This window comes from Dipodomys merriami, unplaced genomic scaffold (genome assembly GCF_024711535.1).
Source record: "Dipodomys merriami isolate MVZ:Mamm:240054 unplaced genomic scaffold, mDipMer1.0.p SCAF_37, whole genome shotgun sequence".
NCBI lineage: Eukaryota > Metazoa > Chordata > Mammalia > Rodentia > Heteromyidae > Dipodomys > Dipodomys merriami.
This window is the reverse complement of record NW_027205270.1, coordinates 408229-435858: the sequence shown is the minus strand read 5'-3', so window position 1 is coordinate 435858 and position 27630 is coordinate 408229. Positions and strand designations below refer to the sequence as shown.

General features: G+C 43.0%; 1 protein-coding gene across 1 annotated transcript in view; it reads left to right on the top strand.

The window, feature by feature from the left end:
• The window catches only part of Cd207 (CD207 molecule), a 43139-nt gene extending 20529 nt beyond the window's left edge, over positions 1-22610 (top strand). The window contains exons 2-7 of the mRNA XM_069988923.1: positions 17693-17812; positions 17909-18025; positions 19405-19779; positions 20404-20555; positions 21532-21650; positions 22359-22610. Of these exons, the coding sequence (XP_069845024.1) occupies positions 17740-17812; positions 17909-18025; positions 19405-19779; positions 20404-20555; positions 21532-21650; positions 22359-22527 (1005 nt within the window). The 5' untranslated portion in view covers positions 17693-17739 and the 3' untranslated portion in view covers positions 22528-22610. The remainder of the gene's footprint in view (positions 1-17692; positions 17813-17908; positions 18026-19404; positions 19780-20403; positions 20556-21531; positions 21651-22358) is intronic.
• The last annotated feature ends 5020 nt before the right edge of the window (positions 22611-27630 follow it).

Sequence of the window (27630 nt, the reverse complement as noted above, 5' to 3'; positions counted from 1 at the left end):
ATAAATTGCTTCAGCCAGGCATGGCAGCTCATGACTATGATTCCAGCATTCTGCAAGAAGAAGTAGGAGGATCACAAGTTCCAGGTCAGCCTAAGCAACAAAATAGTCTAAAAATGTATGAAAAAAGGTTGGAGCAATTTGGGGGCCTGGTATGCTCTTTAGCCACAACAGAACCCAGTGAGAACACTGAGGCAGGACACTCAGGAGACACTTAGGAGTGAAAAACTCCTTTGATAGATAACTTCAGATGGAAGGCTCCCTGTTTGTCTCGAGGAATACCCTGTACACAAATAGCAATCTAGGATGGGCAGGTGTTTTTTCTTTTTATCTCTCCCTCACTCTGGCAGGCCAGTACGATGGTCCAATCTCATGGCTGTTAGCCTCTCCAGATCTCCACAGATTTCCTCACACACATATCTCCCTAGTGAATGCAATATTATAAATTTTTATGAAGTATTAGATTCTCAGAGGACCTGGATAAAGAGCAGAAGCCTTGTTAAAGAGCAGAAGCCTCTTTGGGTTTTTGTTTATTTGTTTGTTTGTTTTTGTTATTGTTAGTTGTGGTGTTTGAACTCTGGGCCTGCACACCAGCCCTGAGCTCTTTAGCTCAAGATGAGCACAGCAGAGCATTGGCAACACACATACCATAATAAACTATGAACATACTTAAAGGGACTGAATTGATGGGAAGTTTTGAAAGCCAAAGAAATCAGGAAGATTATATCATATATTTTGAAAAGAATCATCCTTGGCTAAAATAAGCATTAACAAGAGTGGTATTAGAGGTTGAACAGACAGCTGCTAGGAAGATTTTCTTGTAGAAATACTTAAGATTGTGGGGGCCCTTGGGAAAACCTGAGGTTCTGAAAGTGTTTGGGGATAGTTTCTGCATTTAGCTTTGAGACAAGTCACCTGAAAAAATCAAAATCAAAATCAAATTAAAGGACAGAAGATTTATTTTGGCTCATAGTGTCAAGTTTTAGTCAGATAGGAGTTAGGAGAGAAAGAGGGAAGGAGAGAGACAGGGAGAGAGATTGAGAGGAAGGGAGAAAGATTGGTTGATTGATCAATCAGAAGTGGGCAAGGAGAAAATATGCCTTTGAAGGCATTTACATGATTAAACCTCCCAAAGTTCACACCACCTCTCACTAGCTCCAGCAAGTGGGGACCAGGCCTCTAAAAATGTGCCTCTGGGAGACATTCTGGATCTAAATTATAACAGTGACTATCTGTCAATCTTGTTTAAGAATACTTTCTTCATAATCTCCAGTCTTTATTTACTTTTCTAGTGTTAGGATGGACTCTAGTGACTCCATTTTGACTCTGAAAACTTTCTTTTATAGACCTTTTCAGGTTCAGCTGTTATGATTTATGCAGCAGGTTTAGGAACTGCTTTGTTTAGAGTGAAGCATACTCTATACTGGAGACAACACTTTACCCAGTGGCCCTGTGAACTGTGAACTTTCCTGTCTGGCTGATGGAAATATGCACTGTCCTAGACTTATGTGAGCTCTACCCAAGGTTTCTTTTGATCCTTTTGAATGGGCCTGTGCCTGCCTCAGGCTCTCTACTCACATCTAAACAGTACCCACTGGATACCTTATGGGGCTCCGATAAAGATTCCTGGGGCTCTAGAATGGTATAGCTTTCACCTCTGATGCTCTGTCCTCTGTACCTAGCTTCCCTGCCCTGCCTGGACTCTGAACTCTGTCTCCTTAGCTCAGGGACTCTGCCTGGCTCTCCCAGGACAGTGAGATGGGCAATCAGGATCACCTAACTTTTTGACTTTATCTCAAGGTATATGCTCTTCATCACCTAGTACCCTGGTATCCATTGATTCCTATATATGTTTTCTAGTTTTTTAAATTTCTTCAACTGGGGGTGTAACATGATATTTATTAGTCCCTCTTGGCCAAATGCAGAAATGTTCTTGTAACCACGTCAGTTTTGATGTAGGCCGTGCCAAATTCCTAGATGGCTTAGAAGATGCCACTGGAGCAGTTGTAGGGTGGCCTAAGAGATTTGCACCTAACTCCTGTTACTAGGACTCACATAGCAAGCATACTATTCTTCTCCATACCAGCTGGCTGTGGTTGGTATGCAGGTAAAGGGGACATGTGTTGTTCTATGGGACTGTGATGGACTCCTCAGAGATATACACCAAGTGGATGATTATGATAGAAAACATTATCTTTGCCTATGGGAGCATCTTCTTGGATTCAAATGGGGGGAGTGGTCTCAGAAACAAGAGTGGGTTCCAAGTTTCTTTGTCTTCTCTCAAGTCATTTGTTCTAGCAGTTTGGGCATTGCTATCAGAAGGCAACAAAAACTTGACTCTAGGAGCTGTGGACCATTCTCTGATCTAGAAAATTCCATATTAACATTCCTTCTTGGGGTGGGATCCTAAGAGGTCCGGACCTGAGCACATCAGGACTGTGGAACCCAAGGGAAGCTGGAGTCCAGGATGGGTAGTGGTAGCCTCGGCTTGACCACAGCTTAATGCACTGTTTATTGTAAAATGCAAATTATATTCTGTAATCATGAGAAAGCAATCAGGTAAGTCTAGACTTAGGGACATTCTACAAGCAACTATCATGGATTTACCAATATGTCAATGTTATGAAAGGCAGATAAAAGGTGTGTGTGTGTGTGTGTGTGTGTGTGTGTGTGTGTGTGTGTGTGTGTGTGTGTGTGTGTGTGTGTATGTGTGTGATTTGTGGTAGTGGTAAGGCAGTTGTAGTTTAAAGGAAACTAATGTGCCATTGCAATCAAAGATAATATATGAGTTTTCATTGGCTTCTGACATTTAGATTTTTTTTGTCAGTTATAGGACTTGAACTCAAGGCCTGGGTGCTTTCCCTAAGCTTTTCTACTCAAGGCTAGTATTCTATCACTTTGAGCAACTTCTGGCTTTTAGGTGGTTAATTGGAGATAAGAGTCTCATGGCCTTTCCTGCTCCGGCTGGCTTTTAACCATGATCCTCAGATCTCAGCCTCCTGAGCAGCTATGATTATAGGCATGAGGCACCAATGCCTGCCCCTGACATTTAGGTTTTTAAATCCCAACATTTATCTAATTTCTCCTCTTACACCCAGGGAAGATCTGTAGGTCTCTTGAGTTGCCACATCCACAGAAAGGTTTTGTGTTCCTTGTAGATACATAGCCACTCCTCCCAATATCTCTCTGGTGGTCAAACACTACCTTTGTGATAGCTCTTTCTGGTGTTTCTTGCTCCAAGGAAAGCCCCCAGAAATTGAGGGGTTTCCTGAGACGGTAACCATAAGCCACATTCAGGAAAAGGAGCCAGGCTCACGTCAGGGCTTTGTGGTGATGGAAGCGGCCAGGCCTTTTGTGGTCAGGGAAGAGGAACAGTTCATTCTAGAGTTTACAGAGAGACCTTCAAACAACAACATTCTATTGATGGAATCTCTACTCTGAGAACAGGGAATCCTCAAGAAGTGTAGGGATTTAATTTTCCATTTTATGTGTGTATGGGTCTTTCCCCTAGTTTGGGTTTCCGTGATAGCATTTAACAGTATCCTACTCCTAGTACATCTATCCTGATAAATGTAAGTGCTCTTTTTCTTCCTTTTAGGAGATCAAAGGTTAAAAAAAAAGCTACATAATAGAATAGGTTGGGTCCATAAATAGAACACATTTGTGCCCCCCAGTGGTTGCTGGGCTGGGTCTTTCCACTCTCAGGAGTCTATTGTTTGTTGCTTTCTCAACCATGCATTCAATGACATTGTGCCAACTTGAAATTGGCCATAGTGGAGTTATTTACAGAATGGTAATTGGCAAATACTACACATTAGGTTTCCTTTATGGAACTAGAAGGGCAGTTGTTAAACATCCACAAACAAAGCACACTATATTCCATTTGTTTAAAATTCTTTTGTATCCTTTTAGTTTTTCACAACTTTTGTTCTAGCCTGATGGACCTACCTTTGATACTGATGCTGAGGATGGTGTTCATAAAAAAAAAAGATCTTAGAAACTTAAGGAGAGAAACCAGATGTATTTCAAATGAGTTCCAATAAAGAGGTATATTGAAAATATTCACAAAATACATCAGTTTTATTCTTCTGCCTAGAAGGCAGACTTGTTGGAAGTGTATAATCTTGTTCCTTTTCAAATAACAAAGCAGTCTTTTAAGAAGACTGGATTCTAGAGATTGCTATTAGATACTATCAAGTATAACCTTTAACCCTTGAGTCCCTGATTCTGACTGGTGGTTATTCAATGTTTTGATGCTCTGATAACAATATTTACATTTAAGTTCTATTTTTCCTGAAGATATAACTTGCAAGGTTTTTGGGTTTTCTTTTGGTTTTGCTCTTTTGGTCAGTCTTAGAACTTAGAGCCTTGGCCTCAGGCCTCAGGCTGTCCCTGAGCTTTTCTTGTGCTCAAGATTAGCACTCTACCCCTTTAAGCTACAGCACCACTTCCAGTTTTCTGGTGGTTAACTGGAGATAAGACTTTTCTGCCTGGGCTGGCTTTGAACCATGATCCTCAGATCCCAGCCTCCAGAGTAACTAGGATTACAGATGTGAGCCATGGGCACCTGGTTTAACTTGCAAGGTTTTAAATTAGCCCAGAAAAGTAGTTTTGATACTTTCCTTGCCTACTTCTGTGTATTCTGGATTCCTGTGTCAATGCCTCTTAGAGCCATTGACATTTATGGGGCTACTTAGCATTCCACTGTGTGGTCTCACCGGTGCCTGTCGTCTCCTTGTTTTTGGTGAGCTCTTTCCTCTTTCCTTTACCACAATACTAAATCTTTACTTTTATTTGTGGTTTCTTTATGTAGGTTCAGCAGAAAACCATTCCCCTCCTCGTCCTCGTCCTCGTCCTCGTCCTCGTCCTCGTCCTCCTCCTCCACCTCCTCCTCCTCCTTCTTCTCTTTTTAAAATGTGTGTGTTGGGGATTGAACTAAGTGGCTAGGTGCTATCCCTGAGCTTCTTTTGCTCAAGGCTGCACTCTACCTGAGTTCCATACAGCTTTTTTTTTTTTAAGGGGGGGGGTTAGTGTATTGTTGATGAGAATGGGCTTTCTCATGGGCTTTCTTGTCATCCTGGTTTTGAACAGGATCCTCAGGCATGAGGTACCTGACAAAATTCTGTCATTTATGACAATGTGGTTCAGCCTGGAGAAGATTATGTTATCTTATAAAAACAAAAGCATTTTCTACCACTACTACCCAAACCAGGAAAGAGTGAGAGGAAATGACAGCAGAGGATCATGCAGGCAGATTTCTGGGAAAGATAGTGAATAGTTGCCAACTAGCCAATTGAACAGACTTACAAAAGGAAAAGAACAAGGTAGTGAAGGCCATAGAGGCAGTGCTCAAACCAGAAGGAGAAGGACCTTAACAAGTGCCATCTAGAGGCCAAAATGTGTGCTGTAGGACCAAAATGAAATAGTGTAGTCTAATGTGGTTCTTTCCTTGCAGAGTGTCCAGGGGCAGGAGTCCAGACAGAACTCTGAAATAGTTCATTCATGCTTCCATCCAGTGTCCTCTACTGCAAACCTGCTCCTAAACATATCTGAATCTCCACAGTTTCTCTGCACATCCATATTTTCCAATTAGCTTGTTTTGGTATAAAGGGAAAATATTCATATGGATTTTTTGGGACCATATGAACTCTCTTAATTTAATAATTCTTCCCAATGTTTTCCATACAGTCCATGTGTTAAAAACATCATGTTATCCACAATAGCTTTAACTTCTTCCCTTTAAAAAACTATTTGGACTTATGAGATGGAAACCAAATACCATTTTGACTGACAGGCATAAAAGAAATATCATGTGCGGGGTTGGGAAGGTGGCTTAGTGGTAGAGTGTTTGCCTCACATGCACGAGGCCCTTGGTTCAATTCCTTAGCACCATATAAGCAGAAAAAGCCAGAAGTGGCACTGTGGCTCAAGTGGTAGAGTGCTAGCCTTGAGCTGAAGAACTGAGGGACAGAGCCAGGCCCAGAGTTCAGGCCCCACAACTGACCAAAACAAAAAAAAGAAAAGAAAAGAAATATCATGTGCATTGGAAAATAAGGGCTCTTTTAAAACTATCAAATTTTACTAGATTATTATTTTTAGTATATATTTTTATTGTAAAGATACTGTACAGAGGGGTTACAGTTATATGAGTAAGGTAATGAGTACATTTCCTATCGAGCATTTTTACCCCTCTTTTGTTTTTCCCCTACCATCCCTTCCCTCCCTACCTACCCAACTCCTCCCTCCCACCACCCCAATTTGTAAAGTTTGTTTTCAACATAGTTTCTTGTACATCTCATTGCTACAATGGATCAACCTGTATCCTTATATCAGCATTTTGTTATTTCCCTTCCCCTCCCCAAATTAGAAAAATGTATATACAAGATGCAGAGCACCAGAATCAAATACAGTGAAAACAGGGGTTATACCATGGGGAAGAACATACAAAAGAAACAAAAAAAAATCACATAGTACATTATAAGTACATTAAATACAACAGCAACAAAGATAAAATCTCTTGTGTTCCTATTTTGGGGTTCATTTTGCTTACTAAATGATTTTATAGCTTTATTTTAATCTTTTTTTTTGTCAGTTGTGGGGCTTGAACACTGGGTCCAGGCTCTGAGCTCTTTGGCCCAAGGTGAACGCTCTCCCACTTGAACCACAGTGCCACTTCAGTTTTCTGGTGGTTAACTGGAGATAAGAGTCTTATGGACTTTCCTGCCTGGGCTCGCTTTGAATGGTAATCCTCAGATCTCAGCCTCCTGAATAGCAAGGATTACAGGTGTAAGCCACCACTGCCCGGCCTACTTAATATCTTTATAGGACTTGCCAAAAGGTAATTATATATATATATATATATATATATATATATATATATATATATATATATAATTGTGAAAATACTGTACAGAGGGGTTACAATTACATGGGTAAGATAATGAGTACATTTCTTATCAAGCATTGTAGCCTCCTGCTTTGTTTCCCCTTCCCATCCCTTCCCATCCTCCCCTCCCCCCGTCCCTCCCACCAAAGTTGTAAAGTTTGTTTTTTGACATAAGGACTTGTACATCTCATTGTTGCAATGGGTCCTCCTGTATCCCTGTTTTAACAATTTATTTTTTTCCCTTCCCCTCCACATATACCAACATCATATATAGTGAAAGCAGGGGTTATACCATGGGGGAGGGACATACAAGGCAACAAAGACATAATCTTATAAATATGTTAGAAACAATTGCATTAAAGATCTCTCTCTTTTTTTTTGTCAGGCGTGGGGCTTGAACTCTAGGCCTGGGAGCTGTCCCTGAACAATTCAGCTCAAGGCTCATGCTCTACCACTTAAGCTATAGCACTACTTCTAGTTTTCTGGTGTTTTTTTCCCCAAAAGATAATTTTAAAGAATAAGTTTAAAAGAGCTGGAAGTTGCACTGTGGCTCAAAGTGGTAGAACACTAGTCTTGAGCTGAAGAGCTTGCTCAGGCCTAGAGTTCAAGCCTCACATCTGAAAAAAAAATATGGAAGTTTAAAACAGCTAAGAAAAACTTTATTCAAAAGTGAAAGGGGGAACTGCTTAATTTAAAAATAAAGTAACTGTTTATTAAAAGATTTAGAAGACCAATGAAATGGACTGGAGAAATCTTAAACAGTATCTGGAATAAAATACCTTACCCTTACCGTTGCCTAAGGAAGTCTGTAAAGTGAGTGGGAGAAGGCAGAACTTACTTGCCAGGAAAGTCCTGGTTTCTGTGGGTGGTGTGGCCTCCTTAGACGCAGGTAATGATTCACTGTGTGAGTGGGGGGGGGGGCAGGGAGTCACAAGATCTCATGAATAATCTAGGACTTGGAAATCAGAGGAACTGCAATCCCTTTCGGAACTTTCCTTTCATCAGTTCAGGCCAGTGTTTCTCAGAAGGAGAAGTGTTCGTGCATTAAGTTTATTGTTAAAAAAAAAGTTGGTAATGGAAATCCTAGTTTAAAAATGTTAAATGGATTTCTTTAACATGGGCCTTCTTAGAACCTTTACTATAGTCACAATTACCCTGAATCGCCAAGAAAGATATAAGGTATGGGATATTTCATAAATATATTTAATCTTTTCTAAGGAGAACATATGTCTGGACAAGTGTTCCATACACAACATGGGAAGGTTGAACCAGTGTTAAAAGGAGAGTTGATGTTCTGGTGGCATATTACTCAGGGTCTTTGAATGGAAACAATAAACTTATAGCTGCATGATTTAAGCATAGTTTATTGGGAAGGTGACTATTTGCTCTGACACTCAATGGGAAGCTTGAGAAATGAGACAGGATCAAGGAGGGTAAAATCAGAGAAGACTCTCAAAATGTCCCTTGAAGAATCTCAGATGTCTCCGAAACAGTGTATTATTATGTCAGCCACACAGATGGTGGCAGCTGCTAGCCTGAGCCTATGTAACTGGCCTGAGATCTGTCAGGCAGTCCAGAAAAGAACTAGGGGTTAAAGTCCTGTCTATCATTGATTTTGAGATTAATCTTTATTAGGAAGTATATTCTGAGGGTTGAAGAGATAGCTTAGAGGTAGAGTGCTTGCCTAGCAGGTATGGGGTTCTAGGTTTCATCCCTAGCACTGAAAAAACAAAAGGTATTGTGGACAATGAAAGAGAACAGTGTTCTCTACAGCCCAGACCAGTCTATTTTTTTTTTCTTAAGAGTGACATTCTCCAAGCAACTGTCATCTGGTCTCATATAGTTGTACCTTATCCAACTACAAATACTAGGGAATGCCCTTCCCTGAATAGCCTATAGCTAGTGAATGTATGAATCTGGCCATTTGGGCCACGATAGATGTCTGGTGGGGCATCTTTGCTTCAGAGTGACCTATGGGCACTTATGGCTTAGATCAGCTTCTCTGTCTGCCCAGTTGCCTTCTCCCAGTCCTGTTAACAGATGTTGATTCTTCAGAAGCAATCAGCACACCCAACTCCTCTCTAGTATCTGCTTTTGGAAAACACAGTGGGAAACAGAGCCAAACTCATGATCTTTGAAAAACAAAGCCAAAAATTCTATTTCCCTCGTGGCATGAGATGCTTGAAATAGCCTCTTTTAGAAACAGGAAGTAAAATCTTTGTGGATGGGTTATTGTATGTCAGTAGGGGAGAGGTTAGCTGTTTGTGCTATTGGCTACTCAGAACAAGGGATGTTAGAGTAAATTAGACTCTGCCAGAAAATCACGGAAAGGAAAGGTTTATTGCCAGTAAAGGGACTGGCAAAAATTGGTTAACTACATGTAGAAAACTAAAGCTAGATCCTTATATATCACCCTGCACCAGAATCAACTCCAAATGGATAAAAGACCTTGAACTCAAAGCAGACACTCTGAAAACATTACAGGATGGAATAGGAGAAACCCTAGGTCTCCTTGGCTCAGGCCGAAATTTTCTGAATAGAGACCCGGAAACACAACAAATCAAAGAAAGGTTGGACAAATGGGATTGCATAAGGTTGCAGAGCTTCTGCAGGGCAAATGACATAGCTAGCAAGATCAATAGAAAGCCCACCGATTGGGAGAAGATATTTACTAGCCATACAACGGACAAGGGTCTCATATCTAAAATATACTTGGAACTCAAAAAATTAAACCACCCAACAACAAATCCTCAAAGAAACAACTGCCCAATAAATAAGTGGGCGAAAGACTTAAAGAGAAGCTTCTCTGAAGAAGAAAGAAGGATGGCCAATAGACACATGAAGAAATGTTCAACATCCCTAGCCATAAAAGAAATGCAAATCAAAACAACATTGAGATATCACCTCACTCCAGTTAGAACAGCAAAAATCAAGAACTCTAACAACAACAGATGCTGGAGGGGATGTGGACAGAAAGGAACCTTACTTCATTGTTGGTGGGAATGTAAACTTGTTCAACCACTTTGGAAAGCAGTATGGAGGTTCCTCAAAAGACTTCACATAGATCTCCCCTATGATCCAGCAATCGCACTTTTGGGCATTTACCCAAATGTATACAAACAAGACCACACTAAAGCTACCAGCACAACTATGTTTATTGCAGCATTATTTACCATAGCTAAGATATGGAACCAACCCAGAAGCCCCTCAGTAGATGAATGGATCAAGAAAATGTGGTATATATACACAATGGAATTCTATGCCTCCATCAGAAAGAATGACATTGCCCCATTTGTTAGGAAATGGAAAGGCTTGGAAAAAATTATATTAAGTGAAGTAAGCCAGGCCCAAAGAAACATAGGTCCCATGGTTTCCCTTATTTGCAATATCTAGTATAGGTATGAGTCAAGCGGAAAAGGTCAGATAATGTGATGTTAGGAAAACGAACCCTTAAATATGTATTTTAATGTTTTCGTTTCTTTCATGCATGTGTTTCTAACGCATTTATAAGATTATTTCTTTGTTGCTTTGTATGTCCCTCCCCCACAGTGTAACCCCCGCTTTCACTTTATTTGATGTCAGTATAACATGTGGAGGAGATGGGGACAAACAAGTCGTTTAAGGATTCAGGTGGACCTGTTGCAACAAGGAGAATTATAAAATGTCATGTCAAAGCAAGCTTTACAATGTCGGTGTGGGGGGGGAGGAGGGAGGCTGGGAAGGGAGGTGAAGGGTAAACAAAGGAGGAGGCTGCAATGCTTGGTAAGAAATGTATGCATTATCCTGCCAATGTAATTGTAACCCCTCTGTACAGTATGTTCTCAAATAAAATAAAATTAAATTAAAAAAAAAAAAGGGACTGGCAAGACCCCTTCTCACCAGGTGAGAGGAAGTGAGAAGTGCCAGCTATTGCTTCAGGTGACTTATAACATCTGAGATTTGGGGAATCTTTCTGCCTTATATGATTATAGCTGCCCCAAAGGAGTGCCCTCTCAGATGACCCATATTGCCTGTGAGGTTTAGGGGCTCTTCCTGCCTTATATGGTTACAGGAGTAAAGGGGGTTGGGGCTAATCATTTACTGCCTTTACGACATGGGCCTAGTGTTGCCTAGCAAAAGAGCATGCTAAGCCAGAGAGAGGAGGCTTCTGGGCTAACAATGGATGTTTTGGTGAATCAGCAACATTGTTTTTCTTTTGTTTTCTTGGCATCATTAGAGATTGAATGTAGGGTCTCTTGCATACAGGTAAGCACTCTATAGAACCCCCAGTCCAACAGCCCCATTTTGAAGCATACACTTCTGGTGTGGAATACCTCTCCAGTATTTCAGTGCATTGTCTCCCAGCTGGCAATGGACTCTTCTACAAACTCCTCTCTAGTTTGATGTTTTATAGCGTTGGCAGTTTCTGGGTGATGGGGACAAATCCTGTGGATCCCTTGGAAATGAGTCCATTGTTCTTTTGCTCTGAAGTGAGTTGCTTTGAGGTAGCTGTGTGTTGTATGGGATGCCATGACATTTAGTGACATTATGGATGATGTTGCTGGCAGAATCATGGCAAGCAGTGAGAACAAATCCAAAAGTAGGATTTATTATTTTGTTGTTGTTGTTTTTAATCAATGTGGACAAGACCCTGCTTTCCATGATGTCAGGGATCCAATGTGTCAGCCTGCCATCAGGGGCCGCTTTGGTGAGCAAAGTTTTAGGACTCAGAGTTAGCTAAGAAGGTCTAGAAGGCTAGGCACTCAGCAGTAGAAGCCTTGGAGGGGAGAGGTTTAAACTGTTGAGTCCATACATAGCTGCTGTGACTCCATGAGTACTCTGTGGTACTCCATGAGTACCACAATGTACTCATGGAGGAGGCTAACAAAAGGCAGACTCTCATCCGCAGACAGGTCCTCTGGTCCTCTGGTTACTCACAGCATCCTATTTTAGGAGGTATTTCTTGTGTAAGAATTAACTTGATATATTATATTAACATGCAATTTAGTATTCCACCCCTGACAAAAAGGATTTAATTTACTAGGTTACCCCTAGTATTCTTACTATAATTATTATACAATATTCTTGGAGTACTATCCAGATACTTGTGCTTATATTAACTCAAGAAATCCCTATCAAAAACTGTGAGGTAGGCATCATTATACCCACTTACAGATAAGGTAGTGACACCACAGACATTTTAACATTAAATAAACATGTTTTTGATGTTTTTCAGTGCTAGGGAGTCAACCGAGGGTCTCATACTAGGCAAGCACTCCACCTCTGAGCTAGAGCACCAACCCAAACTCCTCTCTTGGCAAAGAATGACCTGGATTTGAAGTCAAGTGGGCTCGTTCCATTGCTCTTATTCTTTTCTTAGGGTTAGTATTGGGACTCGAATTTAGTACCTGACACTTTTGCTGATTGGCTGGAACTTTATCAGTTGAGGCACACTTCCAATGCCCATTGTTCTTGTTCTTTCTTTCTTTCTTTCTTTTTTTTTGGCTGGCCTGGGGCTTGAGCTCAGGACTTGGGTGCTGTCTCTGGACTCCTTTTTGCTACAGGCTGGCACTCTACCACTTGAACCACAGTGTCACTTCTGGCTCTTTCAGAGGTTAATTGGAGATTACAGTCTCCTAGACTTTCCTGCCTGGGCTGGCTTTGAGCTATGATCTTCAGATCTCAGCTTCTTGAGTAGCTGGGATTATAGGCATGAGCCCCTGGTGCCCAGCTTTGCCCTAGTTCTTTATACCATGCTATACTATCCCTTCTTCCCAGTCTCTAATCTTTCTTCTTTCATCCAGAGTGTTACATTTCTTTAGGACCTCAACTTTTGCAGGAATCCTTCTCCTTGGTTCCAAAGGCTTATTCCTACATTCTCCTTAGTTCCCTATTCCAGTGATACTTCCCGGAGAAGCCTTCTTTAATCCCTGCCAACAAAGCCAACTTCTCTTTTACCTGCTCTGCGGCACCCTCTTTCTCTTGGTGTCACATAACACAGCTTGGAATGTAACAATTAGTATTACCTTTACTCTTTCTCAGTATCTATGCAGGTTTGGCATGCAGAAGGCATGCAATACACTTGTATTCCATGGTTCTCTGGTGATCAGCTCTGGGTGTGCTCTTGATTCCCTAGGAATGTGATTCAATGATCTATGCTGGATGAATGGTGGATTACTCTTTTCAAGAACTTTATATATATGTGAAGCCTTGGAGCAGTTAATGGATGGATGGAGGCTGGAGGTCTAATTTTTTTGGTCACCAAAGGCTCTTTTCTTTCTTCTTAATGATTTAAAACCCTTTACTCTTAGCAAGCACTGGCAAAGATTTTTCTCTCAGCAATCATCTTGATGGAGCAGCTCTTGTTAGGTGACACTGAACTGGGTGCTTCCACATGAGGTTTCCTCACTTGACTTCAATTGTTGAGCTGACCGAGGCTCCCCCAAGTCATCCACTCAATTAGTTTATGATAGCAGGATTCTGGTATAGGACACATTCTTCAAAGGAGCAGTGGTTTTCCATTTTTCTGCATGTAGGATTTACCTGGAGAGTTATTGAAAGTGCTGATGTCTGAGCTTTAGTCAGCACTGTTCAAGTCATCCTCTTTTGCAGGGGGCGGGGGTGCTGCCATTATACATTTTTACATTCTTAGACCTATAGCTCACACCACATTACTCCCCTACCCTCACTTCTCCTGGAGAAAGGGAGAGGAATTATGAACATGTAGTTCATGCTAGGCTGACCAGTGGAGAGTCTGCATTATTATAAGAAATGGATTTATTTGTAGGAAACATCCTGACCCTTCCTTCCTTTCTTTTTCTTGTTCCCACTCTGCAGCTTGTTGTCCACTACTCATGGTGATATCTTCATGCCTTGAGTGGAGGTACTAAGATTACCAGCCTCTGTGTGTGTGTGTGTGTGTGTGTGTGTGTGTGTGTGTGTGTGTGTGTGCCTGGCACATGTCTGTACATGTGCCAGTACTTGGGCTTGAACTCAAAGCCTGGACATTTTTGCTCAAGGTTGGTGTTCTGCCACTTCAGCCATACCTTCACTTTTGGCTTTTTGGAGATTAACTGGAGATAAGAGTCTTATGGACTTTCCTGCTTGGGCTGCCTTTGAATTGCAATTCTCAGATCTTAGCCTCCTGAGTAGCTAGGGCTACAGGCATGATCATGGGCTCCCAATCTCAGATTACTCCTTTAAGATAGGTGATTCTCAGTACTTCTGGGAGGTTTCAAACAACTTGAGTTTCTTTTCCATGCTTCTTGATATTGTCAGCCTACCTTCAAGGAGAAAAAGTGGTGGAGCTGTTTTCATTCAGAGAAAGTCTTAGAACCCCAGAAGCATGGGGAGAGGGAAACATGAAAGTGAGCACAGACTTCCCTTTCTCTTGTCACAGCAGTGATTTTTGGTCACTCCAGATTAGGCCAAAGTTCCTCTTTTATTAGGAAGAGCAGGCCTATCCTGAGTGTACTGGAGAACTGTCTACTTTACTGGAAGGAAGGTGTGGCAGGGACACCTGCCTTTTATTTGCCTGTTTTCCTCATGCCTCAGGGGCCCAAATAAAGCATCCAGAGGATCTCACAGAATTTGTGCTTAGTGAATATCTATGGCCAAACATGAGCATAAACAATAGCTTATGACTTACTTCTTCCATGTAAAGTAGGAAATGAAACTTCTTCTGGGTTGGGACTTTTACACCTATCTCCTCTGAAACCCCAGGAAGCCAACAGCCAAGTACTGTGGGCTTTCAATAGTTGGGTCACCCATTGGCCTAGAGATCTATAGAATATCTTCTTGAGGTCTTAATTCTGTCATTTGGAACAAATACTCCCCAATCTTCTCTTACTCAGCAAGCCCTAGCCTGGTGAGACTTCCTGATCCTTCCTAGAACCACTGAGGGAGGGGTTCCACCTGGGGCTCTATCATTAACTCATCCTACAAACTAACCATGATGTTGAAAAAGTCAACTTCTTGACAGAGCAGGAAGGGAGCAGACACCGCCGAAACATGTTGTATGGTAGCTTCTTCAATGCCCCCACAAGAAATTAGCATCCCTAAAGGGTGTCTTCCATCAGGATCTTGAGTAACTTAGATCCCTTTCTGCCTCTTAGCCCTGGATTGTAATGGTTTGTAGATGCAGAGCTAGGAGTCAGGGGCAGAAGGGCTGAGATAACTCTGGGCTTAGACTGGGTCCAGAAGCAGAACATTTTAATGCTTTTTTAAGCTCTGGTAGAACCAAGGCTCTTAGCAGCCTGGAGAGGGCAGTTCTGTTCACTAAAGTCCAGTGGGCAGTGAGTTAGAGTCTGGCCCTTAGTTTAGGAAGTTGCTGATGCCAAGGATTAGAGCAGACGGCAGGCCTGTGAGATGCAGACAGCAAGCATGGAAGCTACAGACAGAATGTGGCTAGGGAGAACATGAGACCGGGTAAATGGAGCACTATCTTTGTTTTCTGACTTCATTCCTGAGGATGAGGGAGAAAGTTTGAAGTCCTCTCCGTGTTCCTTCATCCAGTCATAGACTCAGCTCTAGAAGGAACCCAGTCAGAAAGCCCAGAGAGTAGCAAGGGGGTATAAGTACACTGGGTTGCCAGATGTGACTATGCTTAGCAGGAAGGAAGGAGACCCCCAAACATCAAAAGCAAGTCCCAGGCAAAGTGTAGGTAGCTATTTCTTTGGTCCTTTTCATTAAGCCTGTAACATGTGATGTTAGGGATCACATCATTCAGTGCCAGTGCTTAGATTCAGTGAGGACAGTCCTGTTTTCTCGTTCCATGGCTGGAGCACTTATTCATTTTAAGGTAAGGAATAAGTCACACCTTACGCCTCTTTCTTGGAAATGTGAACGTCTGGAGGTGGTGGAAAGATATGGTAGCTTTTGGAAGGCAGATCCCACTCTACAGACTGTGCAGTGTCACGGCCAGTTATCAAATCTTTCATTTACCTTCCACCCACCATCAATCCACCCATCCATAAATCCATCACTGTATTCATCTATTGGTCCTCTGTTCATCTACTCATCCATCAGTCCTGTCCATTTGCTAGGCTATTCATTTTTCATTTATTCACTTATCCACCAGTCTTTTTTCCACCTATTAAATTATTAATTTTTCATCCATCCATCCATCCATCCATACTTACATACACCCACCCATACATCTATTTGCCCCTCTTTCCTTCCTTCCATTCACCTACCTACCAATATATCTATCCATCCAATTAATTGTATTTGATTAATTGTACCAAACTTCCTATGCTCTGCCTCCTTTTTCTTTTTCTTTTTTTGTTTTGTTTTTTTGGGGTCCAGTCGTGGAGCCTGAACTCTGGGCCTGGGCGCTGTCCCTCAGCTCTTCAGCTCAAGGCTAGCACTCTACCACTTGAGTCACAGCGCCTTTTCCCGCTTTTTTCTTTTTTGCTTATGTGGTGCTGAGGAATCGAACCCAGGGCCTCAAGCATGCAAGGCAAGCACTCTACCACTGAGCCACCTTCCCAGCCCTCTGCCTCCTTTTTCTACTTCCTCTTTCCTACCTTGTGAGAAATATTTGTCTCAAATGTGCTATGTATGAAGTTTCTCAAGTTTAGCAGATTTCTCTAAAACATAAAAACCATACTAGGTGAAAATTTACTCCTTTATGGAGCCCCAAATGACTTCTCTGTGCCTAAAGCATTTATTAAACATAAGACTGTACATTAGCTGGGCGCTGGTGACTCATGCCTGTAATCCTAGCTACTCAGGAGGCTGAGATCTGAGGATCATGGTTCAAAGCCAGTCCAGGCAGGAAAGACCATGAGACTCCTATCTCCAATAAACCATTAGAAAACCGGAAGTGGCGCTGTAGCTCAAGTGGTAGAGTGCTCGCCTTGAGCTGAAGAGCTGAGGGACAGCACCCAAGCCCAGAGTTCAAGCCCCACGACCGACAAAAAAAAAAAAAAGACTATACATTTAGGATTGCAGGGAGAGAAAGAAGGTAAGTAAAAAAAGGAGGGTGGAAAAGGGAAAAAGAAAGGTGGTTAGTCTGATGTTGTCAATCCTCTCTGCTTTTTTGAGATACCCAAAGTCAAGAAGCAGGGAGAGGAGAACCCGAATCTCACATTTACATTTTAAAACTCTAAGCGTCCTCATTTTAGAAAGGGATGCTGTAACTCCTAAAACATCTTCACAAAATAAGGTCAAATATCTTATTCCAGTGGGTTCTTAACTGGTCTGCCTACTTTCAGATCTCCTACACGCCATTCTAAGCTCCTTGTCATCAAAGTAATCTTTCTATAATGTCCTTGGTCTTGTCTTCTTCTTGAAGCCCTTTGTTGGCTCCATAAGCCAGAGGACAATCCAAAAGGATCTTCATGATATGATCTCAGGTGTCTCCTTAGCCCCATGTTCTTCCTCTCCTGTCATAAACTTTACACTTACACATGACTAGAATAGTTTACACATTCTCATGCATTCTACACTGTCTTATCCCATATCTTGACTTTGATCACCCCTCAGCCTGGAATATCCCCCATTACTCTGTTTTCTGTACTTTCTTTGAACCAGGCATATTCATCTATTGCTAAGTTCAGCACCTTGGACTATAACTGATTTGCTTAAATCTGTCTTTCCTATCAGATTGTGAACTGCTTGAGTGACAGTTTTTACAAGAGAAATGGGATAACTTTGGACAAGATAGAGCAGAGAAGACAAATGGCTTCTCCCTAAAAGCCCAGACCTTTGAGGAGAGGACCAAGCTGTGGTCTTGGCCAGGCAGGATATGTAAGCCACGAATGGGGAACTTTGGGATGACATAATGACCTGCTGTAGGATTCATTTCCTGTTTTCTTTAAATAAAAGATCTTTGGAGAGACAGGCAACTAGAACACCTGTGCTACAAGGACAAGATGAATGCTACAGAGGAGGCCTCCAGTGCCCACTTCACAGTGGACAAACAGAACATCTCCCTCTGGACCCCAGGCAAGTATGAGTTGCTGCTTGGCACCTGCTAGATGCTGTGACTAAATCTACCTTTAATTGGTGCTTAACATGACTTTTTATTTTTCTTTTTTCCAGAGACTCTTCCTAAGCAGGGTCCGAATCTGGTCCTGAGACAACCTCTTACCGTTCGTGTGGTTTTAATCTGTCTGTCACTGACCCTGGCCACTTCTGTTGTCCTTCAGGTCATTCTGTGTAAGTCCTCAGGATTTCTTGTCTGCTGATCTCTGGCCAGTTGGCTTCCTGGAGATATAGATCCTTCTCTTTCTGGTTCTCCTCTGTCTCTCCTACCTGTGGTGTTTCATTTGCCTCATTTCTCCTCTGCACCTATAGTGTGGTCTGTCCCAGTGAGATGAGCCACTTCACTTCCTTTTCCAGTTTCTGGAAGGTTTTTCTGAATGACATCAGTACTCACACATTTGTCTTCAAGGATGCAGTCTTCTATCTTGAGGAAGTTACCTAGTTTTTTGTTTGTTTTTAATTTCATGCAACTTTCCCCCCTTTGTCCTTCTTAGCTCTGGGTCCTTTGGATTCAGATCCTTGTGGACAGTCTCTGACAGTAAGTGCAATGTTTCTTGACTCAATGAGGGACTGAGTTCCAAGTGGTCCTAGGCCTGACTGAGGAGGTGAAGAAGCTAGCCAATGAGCAGTCACATTTCCAAGATTTAGTTCATGCACTGGGACTCTTTCATGTTTTCTTCATTGTCTTGTCTGGATGAAGATCATGCCAGTGGAGACTTCCTCTTCATCTGTTTTTCCTCTTCTGGAAGCTTCCTGGTCTCTGAAGCTGGTAGAGCCCATTTCTTTCTGCAGGATCATCAGAGAGCAGAGCAAGGGAATATAATTTTTCGTTCTTTAAGGCCTCGTAATATACTCAATCTGAGGCTGTAGACTCTACTCTTTACCCCAAATCCATCATTTACTCCATTCCAGACCCCTAATCTTAAACCTAGGACTTTCTTTTGACCCTTCTCGGTTTATTTTTAGTCTTCTACATGATACTCCAAAACTGTGAGTTGAGATGAATGTGAAAAGAGATGGGGAAAAGGAAAGAGAGAGATGGCTTAAATCTCTCTTTCCATGTTCTGAACTGGGAGACTATAAGCTGGAGCTCCCATTGTCATGAAGGGGCTCAGCCCATGGGGAGATGTGGGAGACTGGAGGGGTCTCTGAAAGTAGAGGGCAGGGGATCAACTGTCATGCCCAACCGGGACTAAGTGACGCAGAGAGTGACAAGGAGACGATTGAAGGCATCCTTTCACTTCAGTGTACTCTGAATCCTCAAAGGAAATTGAGGACTGGATTTTTCCCTGCTTCTGCTTGCTCATGAAATCTCTCAGAGGTAGTCCATGTTTTATCTGTCTTCTTACTGTATGCATCACCTTCATTCTTAGCACATGATGGATGCCCATTGCATGCTTGCTCTACCTTAGTGAATGATTGTAGGGAGGTGGCTACAATCCTTGGACTATCTTAGTTCCTTAGGAACTAACTTCCTGCCAGTAGGATGAGAATGACAGTTTTAGAATCTCTAGGTATCTCCTCAATTGACCTCTTGACTTTCTTAAATCCAGATCCCTGGCTGAAGAGCACACTATCAGATGTAAAGACTGATGCTCAGGTGTTGAAAAGTCGTGTGGATAACATCAGCACCCTGGGTTCTAAAGTTCTGAAGAACAGCAAAGGCATGGAGGCAGCAGGCAGTCAGATCCAGATGCTGCATGTTAGCCTTGATCAGGTGAATTCTCACATCTCGACATTGAGGAACAGTGTGGACAAAGCCAATGCACAGATCCAGAACTTAACAAGAAGTTGGAAGGAAGTTGATTCCTTAAATAGCCAAATTCCAGAGTTGAAAAGAGATTTTGATAAAGCCAATACTTTACATGCAAAGGTCCAGGGACTACAGAGCAGCTTGGAGAATATCAGCAAATTGCTCAAAGAACAAAGTAAGTGACTTTAAAAAGAGCATTGTAAGCTGCTCAGTGACCTATAAGACTTCACCTGAGTTAGATGTGAGGGCATTGGGCTGGTGAGTGAGCAGGGCTCAGGGTAGCAAAGGAGATGGGCAGGCATGGACTAGTTAAAAAGAAAGGGCTTAGCATTAGGGTTCAGGAGGACTTATGGGTTATAAGGAGAGAGGGGTTGAGGAGGACTTATGGGCTATAAGGAGAGAAGATATCAGGACCCAGTTTGAGTGGCATCACTGAGATGCAGAGTGTGAAAGTATTAGAGGGTCTCTGTTCTGGTACAAACCTGCCATTTCCCATTAGCTTTCTTCCTTTGAGCTTAGAAGCTCAGCCATTTGTCATGGCCTATGAAGAATTGCTTCTCCCATGTGGGAAAAACAGATTTCTGGTTATTTCTTTGCTTCTTCTCTAACCCCAGAGACTATCCATCAGTCTCAGTCAGACTTTGAAGATCCAAGAGAATGTCCTCAAGCCCTGATACCAGGACCTAAGGACCTCAGAGCCCTGCTCCATTCACTGATATCTCTGGGATCCTACTCCACCCCCAGACAGTACCCTGCGGAACCAGGTACATCCTATTAACCACCAGCCCCTGTTTTCCAGATGATGTTCTGCAGATGGTTTCCCAAGGTTGGAAGTACTTCAGAGAGAACTTCTACTACTTTTCTCATACTCCAAAGACCTGGTACAGTGCTCAGCAGTTTTGTGTGTCCAGGAATTCAAACCTGGCTTCAGTGACCTCAGAGGCTGAGCAGGTGAGTATTGTTTCCATGGGCACTCTAAGGGTGTGGGGGCCGATGTTTCCCAGAGGCTGGGCAAGATGATATAGTGATAGTGGAAGTTTTCAAATGCCAGCAATCTACCTATGAAAAGTTTATTTCTCACTGATGCTACCCACCTAGCAAGGGCTGATGGGTGGGTTCTGCTCATTGTCATACTCAAGGACCTAAGCCAGAAAGACTTCATCTTCACATGAAGTTATATTTACTGAAGCATAGAAAGGGAACAAACTGTGCATGGCTCTTAAAGCTTCTGCCCAGAGAGAACACATGTCCCTTCTGCTCAGATGTCCCTAGTGGAAGTAAATTGTACAGTACTCCTCGCTTCAAAGAGACAAGGAAGGGGGGCTCTTTGCATGTTTCCAGAAACAGAAATATTTGCAAATACCATGAATTGCACTGCGTGACTCAAGAAGTCTCCTCTCTGGCAAGGTACTCTATGAGTTGGGTCTCTTCCATCAGGGCAATCAGTACAGCTAAGAGTATGTGCTCTGGAGCCAAGAGTCCCAACCTACCATCTTCTAGTCCTAGAACCCTAGATAGACTACTTACCTTCTCAGGCCTTAGCCTATTCACTGAGGAAACACGTATCATAATGGTGCCTGCCTCCAAGAATAAAGGAGAAAACACGTATGAAGGACCTACACATTTAAGGATTCCTTGAATTTAGTTATTATCATTCACACCATCAGGATCCTGATCTGAAATTTAGCTGAATATTTTTTTGTACTCCAGTATCTTTCCTGAGGGGCAAAAAAACCTGAGTCCTGAGTTTGTTAGTTGCAGATCAAAGACATATCAGAATTTGGAAGATAGACTCTGAGTAAGGGCAGGAAGAGGAATGAGAGAAGCTGTGTGTACAGCTATCTGAGCACAAGTAGAGAATGCCTAGAGACAGATATTTACACTTCAGGATGTGGTGACAATTCTGTTCATTCTGTATTCCCCACAGGAGTTTCTGTACAAGACAGCAGATGGACGTCCGCATTGGATTGGCCTGACTAAAACAGGGAGTGAAGGGAATTGGTCCTGGGTGGATGGCACTCCATTCAACAGTGTCCAGAGTAAGAGGTGAGCCTTTAGGACCTTTCTTCCCAGTCTGAGTGAGAGCCAAGGCATGAAGGAGTGGAGTTGTTTCCCTTGTTTTAACATAGCAGGAATCCTGGAGCTAACAGCTCACTGCGGCCTCTCATTGGCTGTGGGACCTGGGATGAGTCCATGGCCCTCCATGTCTTATGGGATTTGACAGTAAGACCCTCTACTTAGCTCAGGCAGAGATCCTATCCCAAGCCTATGTCTTTGCAGTATGGGTTTGTGTAGGGACTTGAACATGGTAGACTGTTTGGCCCTAATTTAGACTAGAGATGAACTTTACCAATCCCCTTCCTCTTAAGCTTGAGTATAAAGATCATAACCAAGACCAAAGCTGAGATGGAAAGAAATGCAACTCTGTGTGTATGTGTGTGTGCATGTGTGTGCATGCGTACATGTGCACACCACTCCTGGGGCTTGAACTCAGGGTCTCATGCTCTCCCTTGGCTTTTATGTTCAAGTCTGGCACTCTTCTACTTGAGCCATACTTCCACTTATGGCGTTTTGCTAGTTATGTAGATGTAAGAGTCCAAATAACTGAACTGTAGTCCTCAGATCTCAGCCTCCTAAGTAGTTAGGAATACAGGCATGTTCTGCCAGCACCTGTTAAGAACTCATTTCTCTATTGGAGATAAGCTCTTGATTTTCCAAGTTTGTGAGTATATTTTTGTATTTTCACTCGGGTAGGTTCTGGATTCCAGGTGAGCCCAACAATCTGGGAAACAACGAACACTGTGGCAATATAAAAGTGTCCTCACTCAAGTCCTGGAACGATGATTCCTGTGACAGTAAGCTCCTTTTCATCTGTAAACTGCCCTATCAGAGCTCTGACATGACTGCCCACATCAACCCTTGAGCCCTAATGCTTATCTAACTTGAAGAAATACTCCAGGAAGAACTAGTCTTCACTCCAGGATAATTTCACAACCTCTTCTATTTTATTTTATTTTATTGCTTCAAAATTGTCCTGAAGGCATCCTGAATTCTTATCTACATTGGCTGAGAGTTCTCTGACTCCATAGGGGCAGTTGGACTGGCAAAGACTTGGATTCAATGGAAGAGGAAGCTGGAGAGGATTTAGAAGTTCACATTGGCTAAGAAAGTGTATCAGAACTCCAAAATCTTAGGTCATCACCTTGGGCCGTCACTTCCTTCTGAGCCCAATTTCAACATTATACAATGTGTACATGTATCCAAGGTCTACATAGTACCCTATAAATATGTACAATATTCATGGTTTTATGTATCAGTTAAAAATAAATTTTAGTTAAAAAAGGAAGAACAACAGATTTAAATCACATTGTGTAAGACCAACCAAGCAATTCTGATACTGTTCTTCAGGACTGTTCCTGGTTGGTCCTTCAGACTTCCTACATGCTGCTGGCTGGCAGTTGGCTATGTTTTCCATGGAAATAGCTCTCTTCTTTGTGACCCTGTCCATGCCATGTTCCATTGCCCTCTTTATCCACATCCTCTGAAGCCAGAACCCCTTCTTTCCCTGGATGAGCTTAACTTGGTTCAGGTTAGGATAGACATGGTTTGTGCCTCCTTTTGAGCTGGGTAAGTACCTCACCTACTCACTCACTCACTCACACATTTACTCGCTCATTCTTCATACTCGGATGCCTAGCTCTACCAGCCACTGTCATCATCTGCCCATCCCTGACTTCTCTTGCCCCACCTTCTGTCAGTTTCCTCTGGTGCACTGTGTAGGGAACTATTCTCTCTGAATCTGAAGTAAATGCTCTGTACACACGTTTCTTTCCTAGTGGCAAAGGCAGTCTGCTTTGTTGGACATGATATTCTGGGGCACACTCAAGATTCACACAGGGACTCATACTTTTCTTGGCTTGCTTGTTCTGCTGGCACTCTACTACTGGAGCATGACTCTAGCACTGCTTTTTTGCTGACGGAATGAGGAAAGTCAGGGAAAAGGGCATTATGGATCAAGCCAAAGCTCAACCCTGGAGCTGGGGATTAGGTTTAAGTCTAGCTTCATTCATAGCAAATGGACTGAGAATAAGGGAAGGGTGGTTCTCAGGGCAAACTCGGGGCATGATACCTGAAACAGGGAGATGTGTCAGCCTTTTGCTGCCGGGGCTTCTGGTTTTAACCCTTAATTAGTCTTTCTTTTTCATAAACTATTGGACTTTAAACTTTATGTGGAACAAGTCCCTAGCTTGAAGTTAGGGAAAGACTTGTTCTTGCAGCTATTCTGGTGCCTAACCAGATGATGAGAGCTATTTACTCAGATTCAGAGGCCTAGAAGTGAGACAGGCCATCCTTTGAATTGCAGATGCCTAGCTCAGTAGGTAGAGCAAGGAGAGGTCTCTCCTTTAGAGGATAAGTAGGTATTATGTTGATTAGCTGCAGGAAAGCTGCTTCTTATGCTTTTGTTTATGTTTGGGCTTTGTCTCCACCCAAGCATATAGTTTTTGCCTTTAAAAGCTTGGTGCAAACTCTGTGTGGGGCTGCTGGTCTTTGAGACAATAGTCTGTCATGCACACACCAGCTTTCTAGTAAAGATTCCCAATTCAACCTCTCAAAAGGTGGCTTCTCTGTTTTCCCACAACTGGATTTATATCTGAGATACCTTACAACAAGCTTTGTGGTGTTAGGGGATGATATGGTCAACTGAAGCAATTCCCAGGCTGTCTGCAGCTGTGGGTCTACTTGGATTTCCAAGAGCATAATCCTGGGACCATTGGTAGGGGCAAGAAAAACAAACGTGTGAGTGATCTCAGTTGTGGTTCTGGTACTATGCGCAAAATAGCAGTATCCTGGGAATTGCTGCAAATGGTGTTCTCGTAGGAAATAGGTGGGAGGGGGGAGTAAAATTAGGGGAAGAGAGAAAGTGGGGGTAATCATAGTGTAGGAGACTATGCCCTTCTTCTGTCCAGACACTTTCCTTCTGCTGAGCAAGGGATCCCCAAGTTCTGCTTTGGAGGTCATCTTAGTGTCTCAAGCCCTAGAGAAAATAGTTTCTTAGGGGACCCAGCCCAATCCTTTCTTTGTGGGGAAATGGAAACCAAGACTAGCCCTTCCTTCTTACTGGCATCTGTGGGGAGAAGTCTCCAGCAGCTCCCAACCAACATGGAGAAAGAAGGGGTGTAGCAGACATTCTTGGGGTTTCAGGCAAGGCTAGTTACTGGCTCAGAAATAAGGTGTCTTTCCTCCCTCTCAGACCAGCTATCAACAGACAGGAAGTAAAAAATAAAAGGCCAACAGATCGAGGCTCTATACTCTACATGCCATCCTCCTACCTGCACAACTCAATCCACATGTGCATGCACATAACAGCAGGATCTGGTGAAACAGCTACACCTTTCTCACACCATAGATCAAGTTCAGCAGTCCATTGTCATCTGAGCTGACAGCAGCAGCTGCTATAACATACATTTGTCTTACCACACTGAGGTCCTGGCTTCTTTCAGTGTGGCTTCTCCATCAGTAGTCTGTAGTCTTTTTAGTCAGTTCCCAAGGGCTACTGAAGGCTAATCTCAAGATTTGTGAAAAAGACACTGAACTGAGATGTAAGAACTGGGGATGAAGAAAACTCACACCTACCCACACAATGAGGACGAAGCAACCATTTGCAAGCTTCTAAGAGAGACCCTATTAGTGTAACTATACTTTTATGACCTGGAGAAAATTTGAACTATGTCATGTAGACTGTAAAAATATGAAGTAATGGGGGAAAGTGGGAGCCAAGAGATAAGAACCTGCCAGCCTTTCCAGAACTGATTTTGGGAGGGGAGCCTTGGCCAGCTAGTGGGGATACTGTTCCCCTGTTTATTCCCTTAGTGGGAATGGGCTTGCACAGCTCCACAGCACCATCCACTGGGATTCCTCGCTTCTCTTTCTCCTAATTTTAGACCTACCAAGCAGCAGGAACCCCTGAAGCAGTATTTATTTATCCTGAGAGTAAGCTATAGATCTCATTGAAAATAAATGCATTGGGACCGGTCTTAGCTACCAGTTATTATTTTCATATCCCAGAGTCATAGATCCAATCTTTTAGAGCTGAGATCTTAGATCAAAGTGGTCCCTGCTTATATTTTCTGACAGTACTTCTGAAATCAAATGTACTTCCTGACATCAGCTGGGCATCCAGCAATTCTACTGACCTCAGACACTGAATCCTTGAGTTATAACAGTTCTCAACTCTTAAGGGGTCTGTATTATAAGGCTGCTTCTACTTCAGAAGCTGTGACAAGAAGAATTGCCAGGAATCCACACTTCTTGCCTGGCTGACAACAAAGCTGGAGGATCCCATGATGCCACTTCCCTTTTTTGTTATTGTTTATCATGGGGCTTGAATTCTGGGCCTGAGCACTCACTGTCCCTCAGCTCTTCAGCTCAAGGCGAGCGTTCTACCACTTGAACCACAGTGCCACTTCTGGTTTTCTGATGGTTAATTGGAGATAAGAGTCTCGTGGCCTTTTCTGCCCGGGTTGGCTTTGAACTGTGATCCTCAGATCTCAGCCTCCTGAGTAGCTAGGATTGCAGGCATGAACCACTGGTGCCCGGCTGCCACTTCACTTTTGATGATTCACTAGAACAACTCACAAAATTCAGGAAAACACTAGACTGACATTAGAGTTTATTCTAAAGAATACTATCAACAAGAAGGATACAGGACAAAGTCCAGATGGGTCCTGAGCACAAGACTTTGTCTTTGTGGAATTAGAGTGAGGCCACTCCCTGTACACATATGTATTCACCATCCTGGAGCTCTGCAGGTCTACTTATTTCCGATAGCTCTGTGCTCTCCATCCCCCTTCGCGCACCCCCCCCCCCCCCCACTGTTTAAACTCAGGGCCTCATTTTTGCTAGATAGGCACTCTACCACTTAAGTCATTCCTCCAGTCCTTTTTAGCTTTAGTTGTTTTTCAGGTAAGGGCTTGTAATTTTGCCTGTGGTCCAGCCTCAGACCTTGTTCCCCATATCTTTGCTTCCTGAACAGGTAGGACTCCAGGTCTGTACCACCATGCCTGGCCTTTCATTGTTTGTTTGTTTTTTGGGGGGTCCGGTCATGGGGCCTAAACCCTGGGCCTGGGTGCTGTCCCACAGCTCTTCAGCTCAAGGCTAGCGCTCTACCACTTGAGCCACAGTGCCACTTCCGGGTTTTTTCTTTTTGCTTATGTGGTGCTGAGGGCCTCAGGCATGCAAGGCAAGCACTCTACCACTGAGCCAGCTTCCCAGCCCCTGTTAAGTTTTTATAAATCCATTTCCTCTCCTCTCCCTCCCCAAACATCTGAGAATAGGGAGTGAGGGTGGGTAGCTGTAAGTTCCATTGCCCAAAACACTCTGGACTTTCTGGGACTAGCTGCCATCCTACTATCCTAAACTGTCTAGGGCACCTGAGCCACTTCATTAACATAAATTCAGATGTAGCCCAAAGACACTCCTGTCATTTAGGAAATAGGGTTGGTAGAGCTCTAGGCCAGGATGCAGGACAAAGACAAACACATTTTAAAGCTACCTGAGGTCCTTTCCTGTAAATGAGTTATGAGATTCTCAATGAGCAGAGTCACCTACTCATCTTGCTTCCAGCTAGACCCTCCTCTGCACACTGATTAGTTAACCTGTTAGCCTTTTAGTTTGGAGGAACTGGGACTAAGAGTAAGGGTCTAATGCAATCACAGAATATTTTTTCTATAAAACTGAGTGATGTCCCTTCCCAAGTTGACCCCCAGAGATCAAGTAACTTTGTGACTTGGAAGCAGAGGCTTGTGTGTGGGACTTTGAGGAGGTGCTATTGGGAAGAGGAAGAGACTAGGGCCCTGGGCTGACAGCCAGCCTCCTAGGATCCTGAGGGTAAGGGTTGCACTGGTTTGGATTTCTGCAGAGTCAATAGAAAGGGAGGCAAAGCTGTGAAGTGGTCATGACCTCATCAGGAGCTTATAAATCGGAGGGATCTCTGCATGCAGGACAGTCTTTTTGCAGGCCCGTGACT